This window comes from Tachypleus tridentatus, chromosome 9 (genome assembly GCF_004210375.1).
Source record: "Tachypleus tridentatus isolate NWPU-2018 chromosome 9, ASM421037v1, whole genome shotgun sequence".
Classification (NCBI taxonomy): domain Eukaryota; kingdom Metazoa; phylum Arthropoda; class Merostomata; order Xiphosura; family Limulidae; genus Tachypleus; species Tachypleus tridentatus.
Genome location: NC_134833.1, coordinates 57,084,751 through 57,104,033, shown reverse-complemented (window position 1 = coordinate 57,104,033; position 19,283 = coordinate 57,084,751). Strand labels below are relative to the sequence as shown.

The following is a 19,283-nucleotide window of genomic DNA, read 5'->3' as shown; positions in this document are numbered from 1 at the left end:
ACACCAAACTGAAACGAAGACAAAAACAGGACAATATTGTAACAAATTGATAATATGAACACTCGATTTCTTCACTAGTCGCCACATTGAATCCTACTTTCCTCTGACTGTAACTGGACTGAGACTTGACGACACAGCTTCATCAATTGGATTAGGGTTGTGGCACAATAAATATTTTGAATTACCATGGGATTGGGGCCAAGGACCTAAGTAGGTCAACCTCCAGGTTGTTATCGTCCAAACTGGCCAGTTAAAATACTAGTTCAAAGCATGAATAGTGGGTTTATGTGTTGCTCCGTATCACGATATTTCCTGTAATGGAACGTCCAAGATGTAAGATATTATCAGTTTTGGTGAAGTATTACGTTGCTGCAATTGAAAATACTCATTTTTAATTAATGAAAGAAATGATAAAGTACTCCGTATCTGCCATCTGGTGGAAAGATGAAACTGATATTCTTACAGCCTTCATTCCCTTCAAATCGATCGCGCGTGATAAGATGCTACACTCATCACGCCCCAAGACCCTCGTGCATCACCACCCCCTCTATGCTATTGTCTAGCTTAAAAAAATCGGGTTTGCAAGAGAGATGTAATGTAACAGGTTTGCACGCGAGGCAAATATATATATATGTGTATATAAAATATTCGTAAAAATCTTAATATGTTAATGTGCTTGTCTCTAACCCAATAGCAAAGGATGTTAACTGATAAAAATAGAAATGTACTAATATTGCTGTTTGTAGACTAAAACAGTGTCTAAAGCTAAAACAGTAATATATACAAGTGGCTATACACTAACATATCGTTTCTGAGTGAGTAATTCATATTTGCGATACTTGAACGATCTTCATCTGGAATTACAAAACGTGTAATTACTCTCATCAAATTAGCAAGAAAACTGTTTAGAAATAAACTTGTTTGTTATGCACCACAAACACTTACATAAATACGGAAATAAGATATATAATTCAATTCTCACACGAACCTGGCATATTTAAGTTTGACTAGATTTCATGCTATCAAGCTGTGCTCAACCCTGAACCCAATAGACAACAATACACGTTGTTAAGCCTTGTTTGCTCCTTACACGTTATAACAGTAGGATTTGAGTGCTATTCTCTTAGCGCACCCATGACATAGAAAACTTGTTACGTTTCAGTGCGACCACAGGTTGTGAAACATGGATTCTCTGATTCACATATCGGGCACCCTAATAATTTGTGCATGCTCAACAATTCATCTATCAGAATTTGCTGTGGTGAAAAAAGTCCTGACATAGTTTCGTCGGTACTAAATCTTCAGCCGGTTCATATGCTACTATTTGTTGAAATATATTTTTGAAAATGAGTTTGACACCCTCTAGGAATAACAACCGGTTTGCATGATGGCGCCCTCCTGTGGAGCAGCAGTAATTTTGATAGCTTATAACTCGGTGCCCCCCGTTAGTACAGCGGTATGTCTTCGGATTTACAACGCTAAAATCAGGGGTTCGATTCCTCTCGGTGGGCTCAGCAGATAGCCTGATGTGGCTTTGCTATAAGAAAAAAACACAAAACACAATATAACTCGGAGTTCGATATCTGACTTAGGCATAGCAAACATAATCCACTTGTAGTTTTGCGCTTAACAGCAAACAAACTTGAGCTGGTTGGAGAAAGTAACTTCTCAAAATCTCGGTCTAAACACAGCTCTTAAGCCTCTTTTGTACACAACACTGAATAACTATGGCATAGTTACACACAAGTTGCATTAAATAAATTAGAAGTGAAAAAGACACAAAATAGAGAATGAAAGAAATACATTTCACTAGTGATTATTATAATAAAATTCAGAGAAAGTTCATGCTTACAATGATGTTTGGTAGTCTAATCATGATTGGATAAACCTAATTTCTTATTTTTCAGGTTAAGTAATAGACCTTATCCAAGCGCTATTTACTATCAACTACAAGAAAAACTTTAATGATAATTTTGAAAATAGTTTAATTTCAGTGTTAATTGAATAACGTTAGCGTTCCTACCTATATGTCTGGTGTATTGGCGTCAGGGTTTTGATATTTATGGCAGAACTAATACAGATACCGTCTCTAAATTAGAGTGTTTTAATTTCCCTCAAAGATACACGAGGACTACCTGAACCAGCCGTCCTTAATGTAACAGTGAAGCACCGTCCACCGCCAGCTCTTTAGAGACGGGGATTCGAATCCGCGACCCTTAGATTGCGAGTCAAGCTCCCTAGCAACTTAGCCATGCTAACCCTTCTTTGTTGTTTCTGAAGAACTTTTACTTCTGTCAATTATCAATGCTCTATTGAATGTTTCTTGTAAGATATAAGTGTTCCGTTGAATCTTATCAACAAAGAAAAAACGTTCTATTTAGTTTCACAATAAACCTTGTTGGTACTACTTTTATGATAGGACATAGGGGTTTAACTTTCGTTAAATGTACTAGTAGCCACGAGGACACAAAAAAGAACATTGAACTCGAATTTAAGGAAAAATATCTGACTGTGTGCGAATCTTATTTTGTACTAGAAGCGCCACCTGTTGCTTAACTAGTAGTGGTGAAAACTCGACCGATAGTATCAGGTGAGATGCGGTTTGTCATAGGTAATAACTAAGTGCTTGGATTCTTCCAAGGCAGGAGTTTAATTGTGATCCTAAATCTGTTCTGAACGTTGAAAGTCGAAGATACGCCACATTTGAAAGGCCAAAAGAGGTTATGTTGGACCAAGTTTACATATCTAATTACCATATGGAGATTAACCAGTAAAGAAGGGAAACACACATACAAATAGAACTTACATAGTTAGAAAATTTTACTAGCTAATAAATAGTACAAAAACGTGGGCTTGACATGGCCAGGTGATTAAAAGTAGCGGGATCGAGTCCCCGTCACACCAAACATGTTCGCCTTATCAGCCGTATGGCCTTATAAAATTACAGTCAATGCCACTGTTCATTGGTAAGAGTAGCCCAAGAGTTGGCGATGGGTAATGATGACTAGCTGCCTTCCCTCTAGTCTTACACTGCTAATTTAGGGACGGCTAGCGCAGATAGCCTTTGTGTTGTTTTAGGCAAAATTCAAAAGCAAGCAAACAAAAACCTGTGATAAATGAAATGTGTTTAAAACCATCTTTTAGGTTTATCGGTGAATCTATCTGTATATTTGTATACCAATTATGTTTTCAACAAGTCCGATTTCTTTTGTTTAAGCTGTTTCTTACTGTAAATAAAAACGGATAGAAGTGCAGTACTTAGTAAACAGTCCCGTCTCCATCAACCTGAATTCGTTACCTGTTATCATAAGGAAGTTAGTTTATTAAAGCGATAACTCACCTGCACCCTTGCTTCTGACAGGTCAGTTTTAGTGGCAAGATGCTCGCGCGTATTAACACAAGGGTAATGTGTTTTTAAGAACTCGTTTTCCAAAACTTCTAGCTGCTGAGGAGTAAAGGTTGTTCGGTTTCGACGAAACTTCGGTTTTCCAGTTATGTTTGAATTTGGACCCTCGTCACTGTCTTTATTAATGGAACCTTTAAAGAATAATAACCATAAAATGTTTTGGGGTTGATGATAATCTTTATGAAAGATCTAATACTTAAAATAGGACATACATTTGTAACAGTAATCAACAGTTGTTTTTTTTATTTAAATATAGATTTATTAAAATTATTCGTTATATTGCTTAATATAATTGGAATATTATGAATACTATTATATATCATTAGTTATGATTGGTAAAAAATAATATATTGCATTATTAGCTTACTGTATACGTTTAGTATTATTTTTTATATCTTCAGCTGGTCGAATTTCGTGAGACATTATTAGGATTCAGGCCGAAAATGTCGTTAATAATGGGGGACCAACTGATAATGTAATGTTTTCTAATCCTTATAAGCTTTGGTTTTCTTAAATAATGTTTTATGGCTTTGTTCTTTTAATAAAATATTTGTTTTATAAAATTAGCTTTTATATAACGAATTAGCCGTTTTTTGTTTGTTTTTTCATCAGGGGTTCTTGGTAATAAATGTAAGGTTGTTGGGTTCTATAACGTAGGTTAACATTTCTCAGTTTTTCACTGTAATTTATTTCATCCTTATGATAAACTGGTCTAAATAATTCATTATTTTTTCTCGAAAGTCTTTATTTCGAATATTAAACTCGGCTGATACAATATAATGCCTACTCATCAGGAGTGTCATTTTACTTAAGTAAAAGAGGTTCGTAAATAAGAAAGTAGATAGAAAACCAAAAATACGTGGACGTGTTTGTTCCATCTCTGTCTTCTGTTAGCGAGCACATATAAAAGGTGAGACAACAGCTTTACAAATGGTCGTTTATCGAGACACGATTCAGCCTGTGCCTGGTACATGGTAAGCTAACGGACATATTTACAAAAACATTACTTTTATAGTCCATAGCCTAATCTTATCCGTTATTGTATCCTGTGATGTCGCACAGTTGTAGGTCCAAGTGGATATGAGAATAACATATGTGTCGCTCGTAACAAGAGAATGATGGAATATAATGGTATCTTGATACATGGATACAATTCTTTACTTACAGAGATAGACTGTAAGCCTTAAGCGCAGGTACACACGTGTATGTATAGTGCATATAACACAGGTATGTTCGTGCATTTAAAACACCTTTCCTAAATGAGTGTGTATGCTGTATGTACAAATTTTCTCGATGTGGTATATCACTATATCTTTGCTGTTTATTCTTCGTGCTTAATATATCTTGTTTGTTGTTATTCTATCTTCTTTAATTTACAAGATAATTTATCAGTATTTCTATTCTCCCTTCTTCCTATCTGTTACTGTTTGGTCTAATCTGTGTAGAGTACAAACCCGCTGTCCGCTGTTCTTGCAAGGATATCATTGTCGCTAAAGCTCCCGAATCTGAAGTTGTTCCAAAGAAGGACGGCCACATGTGAGGGGCTGATGTCTGACGACTCCACGGGAAGGCAGCCGTGTACGGGTGGTACATACCATAACCGGCAGCTCGGGCGAACTCTGCAGCGACTCGTTCTGCCGCTCGGTTTCTCAGGATCCGATTGATGGAACTGACGCTTGGTGCAGTGTTATTTGTACAAACCCCTAAAATTACGAACAAATGTCAAACCGAACAGTTTTGCAACACTTAAAAAGATTTTTATTTTAGTGGAAATAACCTTAAATGTTCGAAATATTTGAAATAGTCATATTTTCTTTCTAACAAACTAAAGAGGAAAAATAGCAAATTCGTGATGGCGAGAAACCCACTTGAAGTAAAAATCTATTCTCAAGACGGCTGGTATGGGTATTGAAACTTTAATTAAAATATAGTACAGAATAACGTCTCGACTTTCTTAGGTCATCATCTTTTTTGTTAACGTGAAGATGACCTAAGAAGGTTGAAATATTGTTTTGTACTTTATTTTAATTATAGTTTTAATACCCATACCAGCCGTTCTGAGAATACATAAATAGCAGCAAAATTAATAATATACCTATTAAATACATAACTGAGCATCTAATTCATGATACAATGGAGGAAAAACGACGTAATTTTTTAACTGTTCGTTAGGCATAACGACAACTAATCTTTAAACAAAATGGTTGACGTTGTTTCAGTTTATTCTAAAAGTTTATTTTAACAACTAAAATACTGATTTTTTTTCTGTTCACAGCTTCGGTAATTCGATAGTAGTGCCTTTGTATGACTACTTGTTAAATTCTCGTCGAAAGAGCATTCTTTGATATTTCATATCTTTGTTATTCGTTTCTGATATCAGGATTTAGACGTGTTTTAAAAATAGAAATGATGAAAGAACAAAACTCTATCTCCAAAGCGCTTTCAAAAATTGGATCTTCCTTCGTCAAGGGAAAATTGGGTATCTCGATATTTGGTGGCTCTAAGCTAGGCCTATCTAAACAATAAACATTTCGAAAAGATTTAAATAATTTAGGAAGCATTAATTCATTTAAGGTTAAATTGCAAAATAAATTAAAACTTTCCCTGAGTTTAGAAAACAAGTCCTTGGCAATTAATCTTTTTAAATTGGGTTAATCTATATAATTCTACTCGTTTCTGCGTTTTGATGTATGCAAACCTTATCAGATAAATGTCTGCGTGTTATTTTCTAACATCTTAACGTCCACTACTCTTCATATTTTACACCAAATATGCTTGCCTTTCAGCTGTGGGGGCGTTATAATGTGACAGTCAATCCCACTACTCGTTGGTAAAAGAGTAGCCCAAGAGTTGGCGGTGGGTGGTGATGATTAGCTGCCTTCCATCTCGTCTAACACTGTTAAGTTTGGAACGGCTAGCGAAGATAGCCCTCGTGTAACTTTGCGCAAAATTAGAAACAACAAACATATTTAGTCTGGGGTGGGTAGTCAATGCTATGTTACATTCGTCCCAAATGAACAAACTAATTGGCTTTAAAAGGCATTATAATCAAAGAATGGATCTCTCTTAACTACTAAAATCCATTGTGAAAAAACTTCAATGACATTGTTGCTAAACAGAACATTAGTGTTAAGTGTTAAATCGATTTCTTTTTCAGTAACTTAGTGAGTGTGTTACACGTTTATAAGTATGTTCCTCACTGCTCCCGTGACATTGAGACCCCCTGTGTACTAACTTCTTTCTCTAAAACAAGAGAATGGAGACCCCCTAATATGCAAGCATAAACCGAAAATGATTAATATTTATTACGCTCCTGTTACCATAGAAAAACAAAGTGATTTGAAATTCGCCCCACAGCCTTCGTAATTACCGGAAGTAAGTTTCTTTGGCCATTACTGGCAATATTTCACCACATCAGACTCGGTTTAGTGGCTTTCATCCAATTAACATTAATACTTTTGTTGAACGGATATACTGTCTAGGGTTAATTTTTCCCCGTCACCGCCTGAGTTGGCGCGCGCAAACAAAATTTACGCTTAGGCAGGTGTATCGTAAAATTGGGTTTTTTGTCTTAAGTCGAATGCAGAGATCTATAATTATCTTGTGTAAGAGAAGGCAAGGAGTGGACGCAATTATGTTTTTTCCTTAGTTGGTGGGATCTCAAGCGAATATTTCTTCAGAAAACTATTTAAACCGGAAATAGCAAGCGTAAATTGTAAATCGTTATCTAAAACTCATGTTTTCTCACTCTGAGAAACGCGAATGCTTTCTTATAAAGAAAAAATATCACGAGATAGTCAGGAAACGATGCGCGACTTGATCCAAGAAGACACGCGATCGACACGTGCTGTATATAGCTGTTTTCTTTTATAACAAGGTGAAATTCAACGCAGACATTTGGAACTTTTTTAACCGTACCTCAAAATACAAGTCACTCTCCAGCGGTTATTGCTGAGTTTTCCAACAAAACTATTTGTTACAAAGAGCTCGTGACTTTCCCCACAGTTAACGCATTCACTGAATGACTCATGGAGAAAATAGTGTAGGAATATTTGATACACTATTCACGCTGTTGCGTTTGTCTCTCGTTCACAGTATTTACTCACATTCGTCAGTCAAAGAATAATCTAACATCGCTTGCTCGTACTGGGTGTTCTCACTCAACGAGTTTGTGGTTCTGAGAATTCAATCTTAATGTTCAACTTACTATATATTTTTGAAGATTTAGACTTAATAGGTGTTGAAAACACTACGAAGTTTAAAACAGAGGAAATTAAAATGGTGAGGTTATTCTGTAGAGTACAGGGTTTTCTATCAATAACTTTGATCCGCATTGCTGATGGGTGTATGTACATGAACCATATCAGTTTTATTAAACACTTCCTAAACTAGTTCTACTCCAGATTGTTCGTGTACTCACAACTTCGTTGGTTATGGGTTGTCCAATAACTCATGAACCGCGAAAACTGCTACCACTAATTACTGCTGTGTATGTGAATGATTTTACCCATGTGTTTATTAGTTCCTTACACTGAATGAAACGGTATAGTGGCCCAAAGTGTGGACCCCAACGATAGTAAATGATATTAAAAAATATATAACTAATTAGAGGGTTGAACGATTCAGTCATTGGTATTAGGTTGTTTAACAGATCAACTCAACGTCGTGTTGTGTCCTCACATCATGAAGAACTTCTCATTGTGTCCCTCGCATGATATACGACTTTCCTTTGTGTGTCTCACATCATATACAACATCGCATTATTTGCCCCATATTATGCAGAACGTAGCGCTATGTCCCTTGTATGATATACGACATCACTTTGAAGAAATGCTACCTTTTGTGATTCATTACAGATATAACACGAATCGAAGCTTCGTGTCTTATTGGTCAATATAGATTAATTTCATAAGCTTTTCTTCACATTTTACGTGCCTGTATTCCATTAATGACGGTCCGGCTAAGCACGAGCCAATGATGTTCACAATGCAGTTTAAGCAGGCCATCAAGACATGTTCAACAAAATTACATTTAACACATACCGTATTTTCCGGTTAATAAGCCGAATCGCCGAATAAGCCGAGGCCAATTTTCAGCTCTGAAAATGAGGGTTTTTGCTTATTACCGCCCAATAAGCCGAAGCCATTTTTAAGAAGTGACAAGTTTCTTCAAAATGATTTCTTAGTCTCGTTTCAGCATCAGCATGCATGTTGTGTGTGATCATTGGCGTTCTGTAGTAAAGCAGAACGTGTCGTATTGAGACAGAGATGGAATCAATATGTCATTCGTTACTGGCTCCACTCACTGTAATTAGGTAACCAATGAAATTCCAGAAACAACGTTTCACTGTAGTCTTAACGTGCTTTGCTGATGGGACAAAATTACCGCCTATGGTAATTTTCAAAAGAAAAACATTTCCTAAGAAGAAGAAATTTCCGAAAGGAGTGATCGGCCAATAAGCCGACCCCCAAAAATCAGGTCCAAAATTTAGGGCCAGAAATTCGGCTTATTAGGCGGAAAATACGGTACTTATGGTTGTCTGGAGAAACAAAATAAACATCAATTTGAACTTGTTTCAGAATGAGGTTTCTAAATTTATACGACTTGAAGCGGAATGTGAGAAAAAGAGGGAAATAAAATTTGGAAGAGAGACACACGTGTGCATAATCTTACACATCAGCTAAACTGAAATAAAATTTGAATGAGAGAGACACACGTCTGCATAATCTTACACATCAGCTAAACTGAAATAAAATTTGGAAGAGAGACACACGTGTGCATAATCTTACACATCAGCTAAACTGAAATAAAATTTGGAAGAGAGACACACATGTGCATAATCTTACACATCAGCTAAACTGAAATAAAATTTGAATGAGAGAGACACATGTGCATAATCTTACACATCAGCTAAACTGAAATTTCAACAACTCTTACAAACCAATAAGCGACTCCCAGCTGTCTGTAATGTGTGATGTAAGCAACTTAGACCGACTCTTCATCGCCTAGCGGCACCTCTTTAAAAGACATTCTTTTCTGATTATCACCCATCGCCTTTAATGACTAAGGTATAATTTCCGAGAGCAGTTAACAACAGCCTCGTGCTTCGTCCAGACAACATGGCAGTGGGCTGAGTGTGCAAGCAAAATGACAGCTTATTCTATTCATAATGTGGCGTGATGTTAAACACGTCTCGCAATCTATCAGAATGTACTCATCATTCATGCGTTTCGTTATTGTGGCTCAAGGTCAGAACTTTGTAACTTGTACGCAATTCAACAATTGCCAAGCACGGAGTGCGTATATGGGAAGGAAGGGACATTCCCTGTCTTTTTTATTGATATACCAATCACTAATCAATTGATTGCGTTCGTGCCAGATTTGGCTGTTGAAAAGAATATCCCGAAAATTCAAAATACTCTATCACAGGGTTCTGTTTCTCATTATGTGTCCTCAGTCGGAAAAGAAACATCTTCGTATCTGGTTGTACATCAGTATTACGAAATAAGGTAGACTAAAGCATGTCTCATACATTTCCTTCTCGGACTCAATACTAACATTTTAACGAATAAATAGCGTATCTGTGGACGAGTTTGTCACTGTGATATTACCACTTCTACTGAATCGCAAGGTATTTGTTGACGCTTGGGGTAACTTCTATTGTATTGTGTATGTTTCTTTTCTCTTTTTTCGTGACAAGGAGAACTCTCAGATCCAGCGTGTTCCCTTCTCGCTAGCTGTGCAGCCTACTAGAAAACTGTTTTTGCTAAACATTTATTCCGCGGCAGGTGCCTCCTGTCTGTCAAGTACAAAACCATTCACAGGACCGGAAACACTATGGCTTAATGTAATCACTTTGGACATGTGGCTGTGACATGCTTACTCGATCTAAGAAAACGCGACTTATTTAGACCCAGAGATGCTATGTATAGCTAATTCTTTTAGCTTTAAAGAATCCTGCGTTTGAATTATTAATAAGGACTCGTGGCGCGCGAGGAACGCGGCGACACGTGTACATGGTTTACGCTCTATAATATTTATTTCTGTATTGAGTATTTAGTTACATTTGATTACATGAATTGTATCATCCTTTTCATGAATAATCATAAAATCTAGAAGAAAAAAAGGAAACACGTTTTAATACCTGAGCAACTGTTTACTCCAGATTCACTTAGTATTTCTCAATTACACATTGATTACTTTGTTACTTCTGATTAAGAAACTGCATGTAAGTTTAAGGAACTAGATTACTTTTTTTGTTTTGACACAGTCACAGTTAGACATAATAAATGAACCACAAGAGAGGAGATCCAATGCTTCTCTCTATCGCCCTTTCAGCCGTTATGACGTTCAATTCGTTGCTAAAAGAGTGGCCTAAGAGTTGGCGGTGGATGGTGATGACTAGCTACCTTCCCTCTAGTCTTACACTGCTAAATTAAGGACGGCTAGCGCAGATAGCCCTCGAGTAGCTTTGCTCGAAATTTAAAAAGAAACAAGCTTCTCAGGTTCTCTGTTTCTTGACCCTCAGAAGTTACCTTAACTCGTCTCAATTACCCTGAATCTGCACTCAATTCACAAATTACATCCTGGGTTTTCTTCCAATTAAGAGTTTTGTTTCTTGACTCAGCTCGGAAACTCTCCGGACTTAAATCCTATTGAAAATCTTTGGGCGATTTGTAAAGAAAGACTTCAGGGAAAAGACTGTATTACGAAAGATAGGCTAATTGAGGCCATAATTGAGGTATGGTACCGCGATCCAAAAATTAGTAAAGATTGGAGTCCACTCGTGGACTCGATGCCAAAGCGGATTAATGATCTTCTGAAAAATAAAGGCAGTCATAGCATGTATTAATTTGTGAGCCATTTTTGGATTATCAGAAATAAAACGCAAAAAAATTGAAAAATCGTAATTTTCCGTCTTGTTTCAATTAATTTGCACAAGGGTGTAGTAAATGGTTACATTCTTGATTGCTTTTCGTTCGTTGATTGTGTTTTTGGACCAGCCCAGTCATTATATGGTTACGTTCTTATTGTAGTTCCACGTTCAGTAGCAACAGTAAAACAGAGTCCAGTTAGTTAAAGATCAGTTTTTGCCAAACAGTGCCACGTTACTGAGGAACCTGTAGTTTTGTAATGTGAAATCAAGTAAGCTTAGATGGTTCAATGATTGTTAGCACGCTTGCTTTGTTTTTCTTAAGCAGAAATATATAGAATAAGTTATCTGTGGTGTATCCACCACGGGTGTCGAAACCTGGCTTTTTAGCATTATAAGGCTTACTGTGAGCTCCTGGGGAGCCATCATGTGTGAATTTGAAATCAATCTGGTGGATTAAGTGGGTTCTCTCTTAGGTGATGAAACACTTTGGTCAAATTCAGAAAAAAAGTGGCCCATAAAAGTAATCAAGGAAATTGGTTGTGTATTTCGATACGTCAAAGTGGGCATCACTATGGTGAGTAAACCATGCTATCGTTAGCTCCACCCGTAAAACTATAACTTTATGTAACTACAAGAAACGTTCGAACACATTGAGTTTTTTATGGAGTTGCAATTATACAAGAATAAATGGTTTGTCCTCGAGGCTTCTCTGATACTTACATACAAGTCATCTGCCTACAGTGGGTTTGACGATGGCATTGTAGAGATAAGGTAGAGAGTGATGGGTCTATGTTAGAGCTGCTACCAACACCCATTTATTCCACGTTAACCATCTTAGTTTATTACTTGGAAGCCACGTCATCGAGCTTGTAAGCCATGATACCTGAAGAAATTTACTCAGATGATTATCTAAGGAAGCGTGCAGTGTTAATAGCGGGGGTTAATTGTGTGTTAAGGGGCACGTGGGCCTGCAAATGGGAGAAAAGTGGCAATTTATGAGGAAGTAGTTGGTTGGGGGTCAGACGTCAGTTAAGGGTAGCTCATCGTGAATTTGTCTGTCAGTCTATGGGGTTCCACGGGAAAAGGGGCCGATCATTCATTTACAAAATAAACTGGAAGCACAGTTAAAATGTTGGTTGGCAAATCTGTCCATTTATTTCTAATTACTCTTTTTGTATGGCCATTTGTCAATTCTTTCCTATTTGTCAACCTGTTTATCCATCTTTTGTCTGCCTCTTTGTCTGTGTATTTATCCATTTCTTCCCATATGTTTGTATATTTGTCCATCCTCTTCTGTCTCTCTTTGTACATCTATTTTAACGATATACAAGTATATTGTACGTAATTCCTTCTCCTTCACCCAGTAATCACAGAAAACATTATTATCATCTACAATAATTAATGCCCCCCGCTAGTACAGCGGTATGTTTCCGGATTTACAACGCTAAAATCAGGGGTTCGATTCCCCTCGGTGGGCTGAGCAGATGGCCCTTTGTGGCTTTGCTATACTAAAAACACACACACACACTACAATAATTAAAACTCGTTCTATCAGATATAGATTTTCTTTTTTTTATATACATATATTTAGTGGTGAATTTGAAGTAAGTTTGTTTGTTTTTTGGATTTCGCACAAAGCTACTCAGGGCTATCTGCGCTAGCCGTCCCTAATTTAGCAGTGTAAGACTAGAGGGAATGCAGCTAGTTATCACCACCCACTGCCAACTATTGGGCTACTCTTCTACCAACTAATAGTGGGAATGATTGTCACATTATAACGCCCCCACGGCTGAAAGGGTGAGCATGTTTTGTGCGACCGGGATTCGAACCCGCGACCCTCGGATTACGAGTCGAACGCCTTAACACACTTGGTAGGAGGTAGGAAAGTATGTGTGCGGAGAATTTTAAAATACAGAAACAGGTTGAAGTAATCAACAAATAGAATATATATCGTACAATATGGTCAACGAAGGGTGGGGGCCGTGATTAGGAGCAGCTATTTTGATATGGATATTTTAATCATATAAAGCTTTAAACATCAACCATAGAGTAACTGTATACGAAGAGGGTCAAACCGAAACTAGGCTTAACTTCACTAACAAAGCTTTCTATTTTTAAATTTTATAAAATAATGTTATACACTGTTAAATACATCTTTTTATGTGACTTTTATATTCAAAAAATGGTAACAAAAGATGTCGAATTAACTCGTATATACCGATATAGACATATTGTGTTTTATTAGATTACTTTTTTAGCCACAAGTGTGTTTAGGGATTATTTTATTTGATTTCATAGTTTGTGTTTTGTGTGTTTTCCTTACAGCAAAGCCACAAAGGGCTATCTGCTCAGCCCACTGAGGGGAATCGAAGCCCTGATTTTAGCGTTGTAAATCCGGAGACATACCGCTGTACTAGCGAGGGGCTTCAGAGTTTATTATAATGAGTCTTATTCATTCCTAATATTTGACATTTTTTTTTCTTTCATATCTTTTAGCTATTTTAAGTTCTTTGAAATCATATCAGGTTAACAAACCAGAAACACAACCTAAATTCTTTAACATTATTGATAGGTGAGAAAGTGATGAAATAATATGAGGAAAAATATTCGACAAAACGAAGAAATTCCAAACATGATGGAAGATAATTCCTACTCTTCAAAATAACCTATAGGTGTCGCTGTAACGGACATGAGTTTTTATAATCTGCTAGTTGAGGAAAACGAACTCAGGAGTGCAACGACGTTTTGTTCAGCGGATTGAATTCGAGAACAGTTAAATTTACGAAAGCTACCGTTAGTGTCTCGATTAAGATGGAAACCCACGCGGCAGTTGGCGAGTGTATACATTACTTCTAAACGAAGGTTAATATTGGCATCCCTTAGAGCTAAAATAGAACCGTTTGCTTTATTAAACCTCAAAATATACATGTTGCACTTAACCTCACAACAAAGTAAACTAGATGTGCTTTAAACAGCATATTTGTTTATTTTTCTAGGAGGCGTGTGCAACAATAATGTATCTATTTTTTCTTCTTCAATTTTGGTTTTTTATACATGCATTACATTAGGTTTTGTATTATTCCTCACACCATCGTCAGAGAGGTATGTCTACGCACTTACTATACTAGATACTGGGGTTTTCGATATCTGTGGTGGGAAGAGCACAGTTAGCTCATTGTTTAGCTTTGTGTTTACTTTCAAACAAATAAATAAACATGCATTGTACCATATGCATTGCTTAAAATTTGAATATTAGGGTAACTATAATGAAATAAATATACATTTTAAACTTACAAAATGAAGGTGGAACGTTACACTGAAGTAGATGTTGAGTTGAAAGGTTGTTTACTTTTATATAATCTCATAACGTTGTACGAAAACCAGCCGTGAAAACAGAAAGACTGTTATTTTGATAGCATAACGTTGTAAGAAAACCAATTGTGAAATTGGAAAGTTGTGTAATTAATTTTATGTGATCACATAACGTTGTAAGAAAACCAACTGTGAAATTGGAAAGTTGTGTAATTAATTTTATGTGATCACATAACGTTGTAAGAAAACCAGCTGTGAAATGGAAAGGTGTGTAATTTTATATAATCACATAATTTTGTAAGAAAACCAGCTGTGAAATGGAAATGTGTGTGATTTTATATAATCACATAATTTTGTAAGAAAACCAGCTGTGAAATGGAAATGTGTGTAATTTTATATAATCACATAATGTTGTAAGAAAACCAGCTGTGAAATGGAAATGTGTGTGATTTTATATAATCACATAATGTTTTAAGAAAACCAGCTGTGAAATGGAAATGTGTGTAATTTTATATAATCACATAATGTTTTAAGAAAACCAGCTGTGAAATGGGAAGGTGTGTAATTTTATATAATCACATAATGTTTTAAGAAAACCAGCTGTGAAATGAAAAGCTGTGTAATTTTATATAATCACATAATGTTGTAAGAAAACCAGCTGTGAAATTGAAAGGTGTGTAATTTTATATAATCACATAATGTTATAAGAAAACCATCTGTGAAATGGAGAGGTGTGTACTTTTATATAATCACATAATGTTGTATAACATTTTACCCATTACAGTATTGTAGAGTGATCAGAATAAAAACACAAGTGTTTTACATAGATATTATATTAACATAATCAATTGTATGAACAACTTACTTTCTGAGATGAGGCGTTCTCTAATTTCCCAGGCAAATATCGTAGAATTCTCTCTCTTGTACTGTTCAATTTTAGCCACTACTGCTGGTGTCGCCACCTTCGGTTTACTTCCACCAATAATACCTGGACGGAGTGTTCCTGTTTCATCGCAACGCTCTCATAAAACAATTGTAACGTGATAAAAACAACGCACGTGGCATTAACTAAGAAATGTCGTAAAATACAGAAACATAAAAGGAAAAGTTTCGTTTTTAACTTTTTTTGGACTTAACGTATGAGTTCATAGAACTTAATAAGAAGATTAATGTATGGCTTGTTGCGACCTTAACTTAAAAACAAATAGTGTTTATCAAACAATCTCGTTAACTTTCTAATCGTGATATTGTAATGGAGATCGGTTGTATTTGGCACCTCTTTCTGTTATGGTGTCACTAACGTAACGCTTGAGAGTCCTTCAATTTGAAGGCTCTAGCAAACGGTCTCCTGGTGGGTCAGCGGTAAATTTACCGACTTGCAACCCTAAAATCCGAAGTTAGATTCCTTCCGGTGGACACAACAGATAGTCCTATGTGACTTTGCTTTGTAACAAACAAATTCAAGCTAACTAAAGATAAAGAAATTTAATATTAAACTAATAGGCAGTATCTCTGTAGTCAAAATGATAGCCATAAATCTTTAATTGATATATTGGTAATTCTGTAACTATTACACGAGTTCGATACTTTATCTTTAACCATAAAATATTTGTGTTCTGTTCCTTTAAATTCTTGTTCTTTGAACCTTTGTAATTTGTTTAAATTTAACAGAAGCAACTAATGTTACTGGTTCACGAAATATAAATGATCTTGACATATTTTTCTGGTGTCTGTAACTTTAAAGCAAACAACACCATTCGAACTATCTATTGATTACTAATTAAGGAAGTAGAAAAAATTGTAGTTATTGACATGTAGGGGATTATCGAGAAGGAGCTAGATATGAAACCAGAAGGAATGATAATGTGCAGCGCAAAGAAGCCTCGTTTAAAACTGAAATTGAAAGTTTTGGAGTTAAAATGGCACTCGGAGTGATTAAAGCTACTTCTGACAGCACTGTTAACTGGTCTTCCGTCACCTATAAACGTATAATCGATTTACTTGTAACTGTTGTTGCTTTGTATAATTTATTTGTAATTTTCAACTTCAAAAGCTCAGAAGCTGATATTAAAAACATGTCCATTTTAGTTATGAGTTAAAATAGTTTTTAAATTTTATAAAACTGCAAAGTTAGAAATCCATAAATAACTAACGCTAGCGAATCTTATTTCTTTCTACCTCTATGAAGTTTTTGCACTTGTTTCAAAACTTAAAAACTATGAATGTTTACTTAATAGAAGCAAACAACTGAAAAAAAAATGTACTAGAACAACATAAAATGTAGGCGTGTATCAAATGAACAGCGAGTTAAGAGTCACTGTTGTTTAAACTAATGCACTCGGACATTTTAAATTAATAGCGAGGTTAACGCTTTGTTGTCAGCTCGAGTAGTACAGCCTGCAAATGGAATGTTCTAGTATTTGTATTTATGAAACGGGTCCTATGGCTGTCTGTCGTCATCCCCAATTTTAAACTGCTGGCTAGAAGGAAGATAACCAGTCAAAAGCACTCTATCACCCACTCTGATAACCCACGCAGTGCTTCAAGTGCTTGGAATATTTAGTGATAATGCACCGGTTCGAACCCAGCTCACCATATCCGAAACCCAAAGCCATTCAGTGCCCATGAATTTTTTGAAATAAATGTTTTTAATGAACAGAATAAAAGTACACTAACGACTTTATGATGCAATTTATATTTTGTTCACAGCATTATGATTTATAATTCAAAGTTTTAAAGGATGGGGAGTGAAGTCAGAGAAGCTGCATTGTTGAATTTAATAAACTTTTCAACTCTTCTGCTCGAATATGGGATTTTTAAGTCACACTTATACTCACCCAAGCCCTTCAAGTGCGGTACAGTGATGCGATTATTATCTTTGCTTTTGAATTTCGCACGAAGCAACACGAGGGCTATCTGCTAGCCTAACTTGGCAGTGTAAGGCTAGAGGAAAGGCAGCTAGTCATCATCACCCACCACCAACTCTGAAGCTATTCTTTTATTAACGAATAGTGGGATTGACGGAAACATTATGACGCCCCCACATTTGAAAGGACGAGTATATTTGGTGCGACAGCGATTCAAGCCCGCGACCCTCAAAGTATGAGTCGGACACCCTAATCACCTGACTATGCTGGGCCCAAAGGTAAGAGAAACCAGAGCCCAAGATCCATAGCTCGGCATGCTAGCAGGCATCACTTCGATATTATCTGGCAGATATGGTTACAGACTGAATAAGAAAAATGAAGTGTAGTCTCTTCATGGACAACACTAAAATATATCTGTTTGTTAACCAATCCGCTATGTGTGCTGTACCCGCTGGAAGGAATGAATATCAAATTTTAGCATTATAATTCTTCATATCTTCCGCTGCGTTAGCCCTCGTGTTGCTTTGCGCGAAATTAAAAAAAACAAAAAACACAAAACAAGTGAGCTCCAGACAGTTCTGGTAAATGTCAAATATTTTAAAAACAATTAACTAACTTTTTGGAGTATCTTACCTTGAGTAAATTTGAACAAAGATCGAATTGCGTCATTAATGCGTTAACAATAAACTCATGTAATTAATACTAGTTTTTTTCTAACTAATTTGTTTATTGAAATGTAAAAGAATATATCTGAATATATTTCCAGTAAGTTTCTAATATGATTAAGGCCATATCTGTATTTTTTTATTTTTGTACTCTAAGCCCAACTAGGTTTTACAGACATAATTAATTCGATTAATTTCAAATAAGTATTAACAGTCATTTAATACTCTAATTTTAAATTTTCAAATAAACATTGCAGAAAGACAAACTTTAATTTACCTAAAATTTTCGTAACGGTAGTTTGTGATGCGAAAAAGTGACGTGCGAAGTCATAAGGTCGAAGTCCGTGAGATGAAAGTTCGGAGGGTAACACCCTAGGTGACGCTTGCGTGCCACCTAGTCGAGAGTTGAGGTACATCGCGTTAAGACTACCTGTTCAGAAAAAAATATAAAGTTACAGAATGATACGAACCTAGTTTTACCAATAATTTGGAAAGCATTTGAATAGTTTTATTATTTTGAAGAATATTTGTGAAGTAACAAAATAAAAAATGTAAAAGTTCGAGTAGCAAAAGAACTGCAGGAAGACATTCTAACGAACTAATATATACATGTGTGTGTTTTGGGAACGCCAGAAGAATGTACTTGAACATAAACAGATAACTGCTGGTTTACTAAGATTATCTAACAGCAGTTATTTGACCATTATTCTCTTTGGGATTAGGCCTGGCATGGCCAAGCGTGTTAAGGCGTGCGACTCGTAATCTGAGGGTCGCGGGTTTGCATCCCCATTGCGCCAAGCGTGTTAAGACGTGCGACTCGTAATCTGAGGGTCGCGGGTTCGCATCCCCATAGCGCCAAACATGCTCGCCCTTTCAGCCGTGGGGGCGTTATAATGTGACGATCAATCCCATTATTCGTTGGTAAAAGAGTAGCCCAAGAGTTGGCGGTGGGTGGTGTAGTCTTACACTGCTAAATTAGGGACGGCTAGCACAGATAGCCCTCGAGTAGCTTTGTGTGAAATTCCAAAACAAACCTTTGGGATTAATGAATACGAATGCTTTGAATTTTTTTAAATTTTCACATCAATAAAAAACAGTTAAATAAGAAAATAAAACAGTTTGTTTTTGGAATTGCACGCAAAGCTGCACGAGGGCTA

At 36.2% G+C, this 19,283-nt stretch overlaps 1 protein-coding gene across 6 annotated transcripts in view; it reads right to left on the bottom strand.

Annotated features, from left to right (window-relative positions):
* The window catches only part of LOC143225287 (paired box protein Pax-6-like), a 79,490-nt gene that overhangs the window by 5,599 nt on the left and 54,608 nt on the right, over nt 1-19,283 (bottom strand). For 4 of the 6 annotated variants that reach the window (XM_076454415.1, XM_076454418.1, XM_076454420.1 and 1 more), the window contains 4 exons: nt 18,404-18,556; nt 15,460-15,615; nt 4,861-5,109; nt 3,341-3,537 (listed from right to left, as the gene is read on the bottom strand). In XM_076454415.1, coding sequence (XP_076310530.1) covers nt 3,341-3,537; nt 4,861-5,109; nt 15,460-15,615; nt 18,404-18,556 — 755 coding nt within the window. The remainder of the gene's footprint in view (nt 1-3,340; nt 3,538-4,860; nt 5,110-15,459; nt 15,616-18,403; nt 18,557-19,283) is intronic. The other 2 variants (XM_076454417.1, XM_076454419.1) reach the window with 2 other exon arrangements.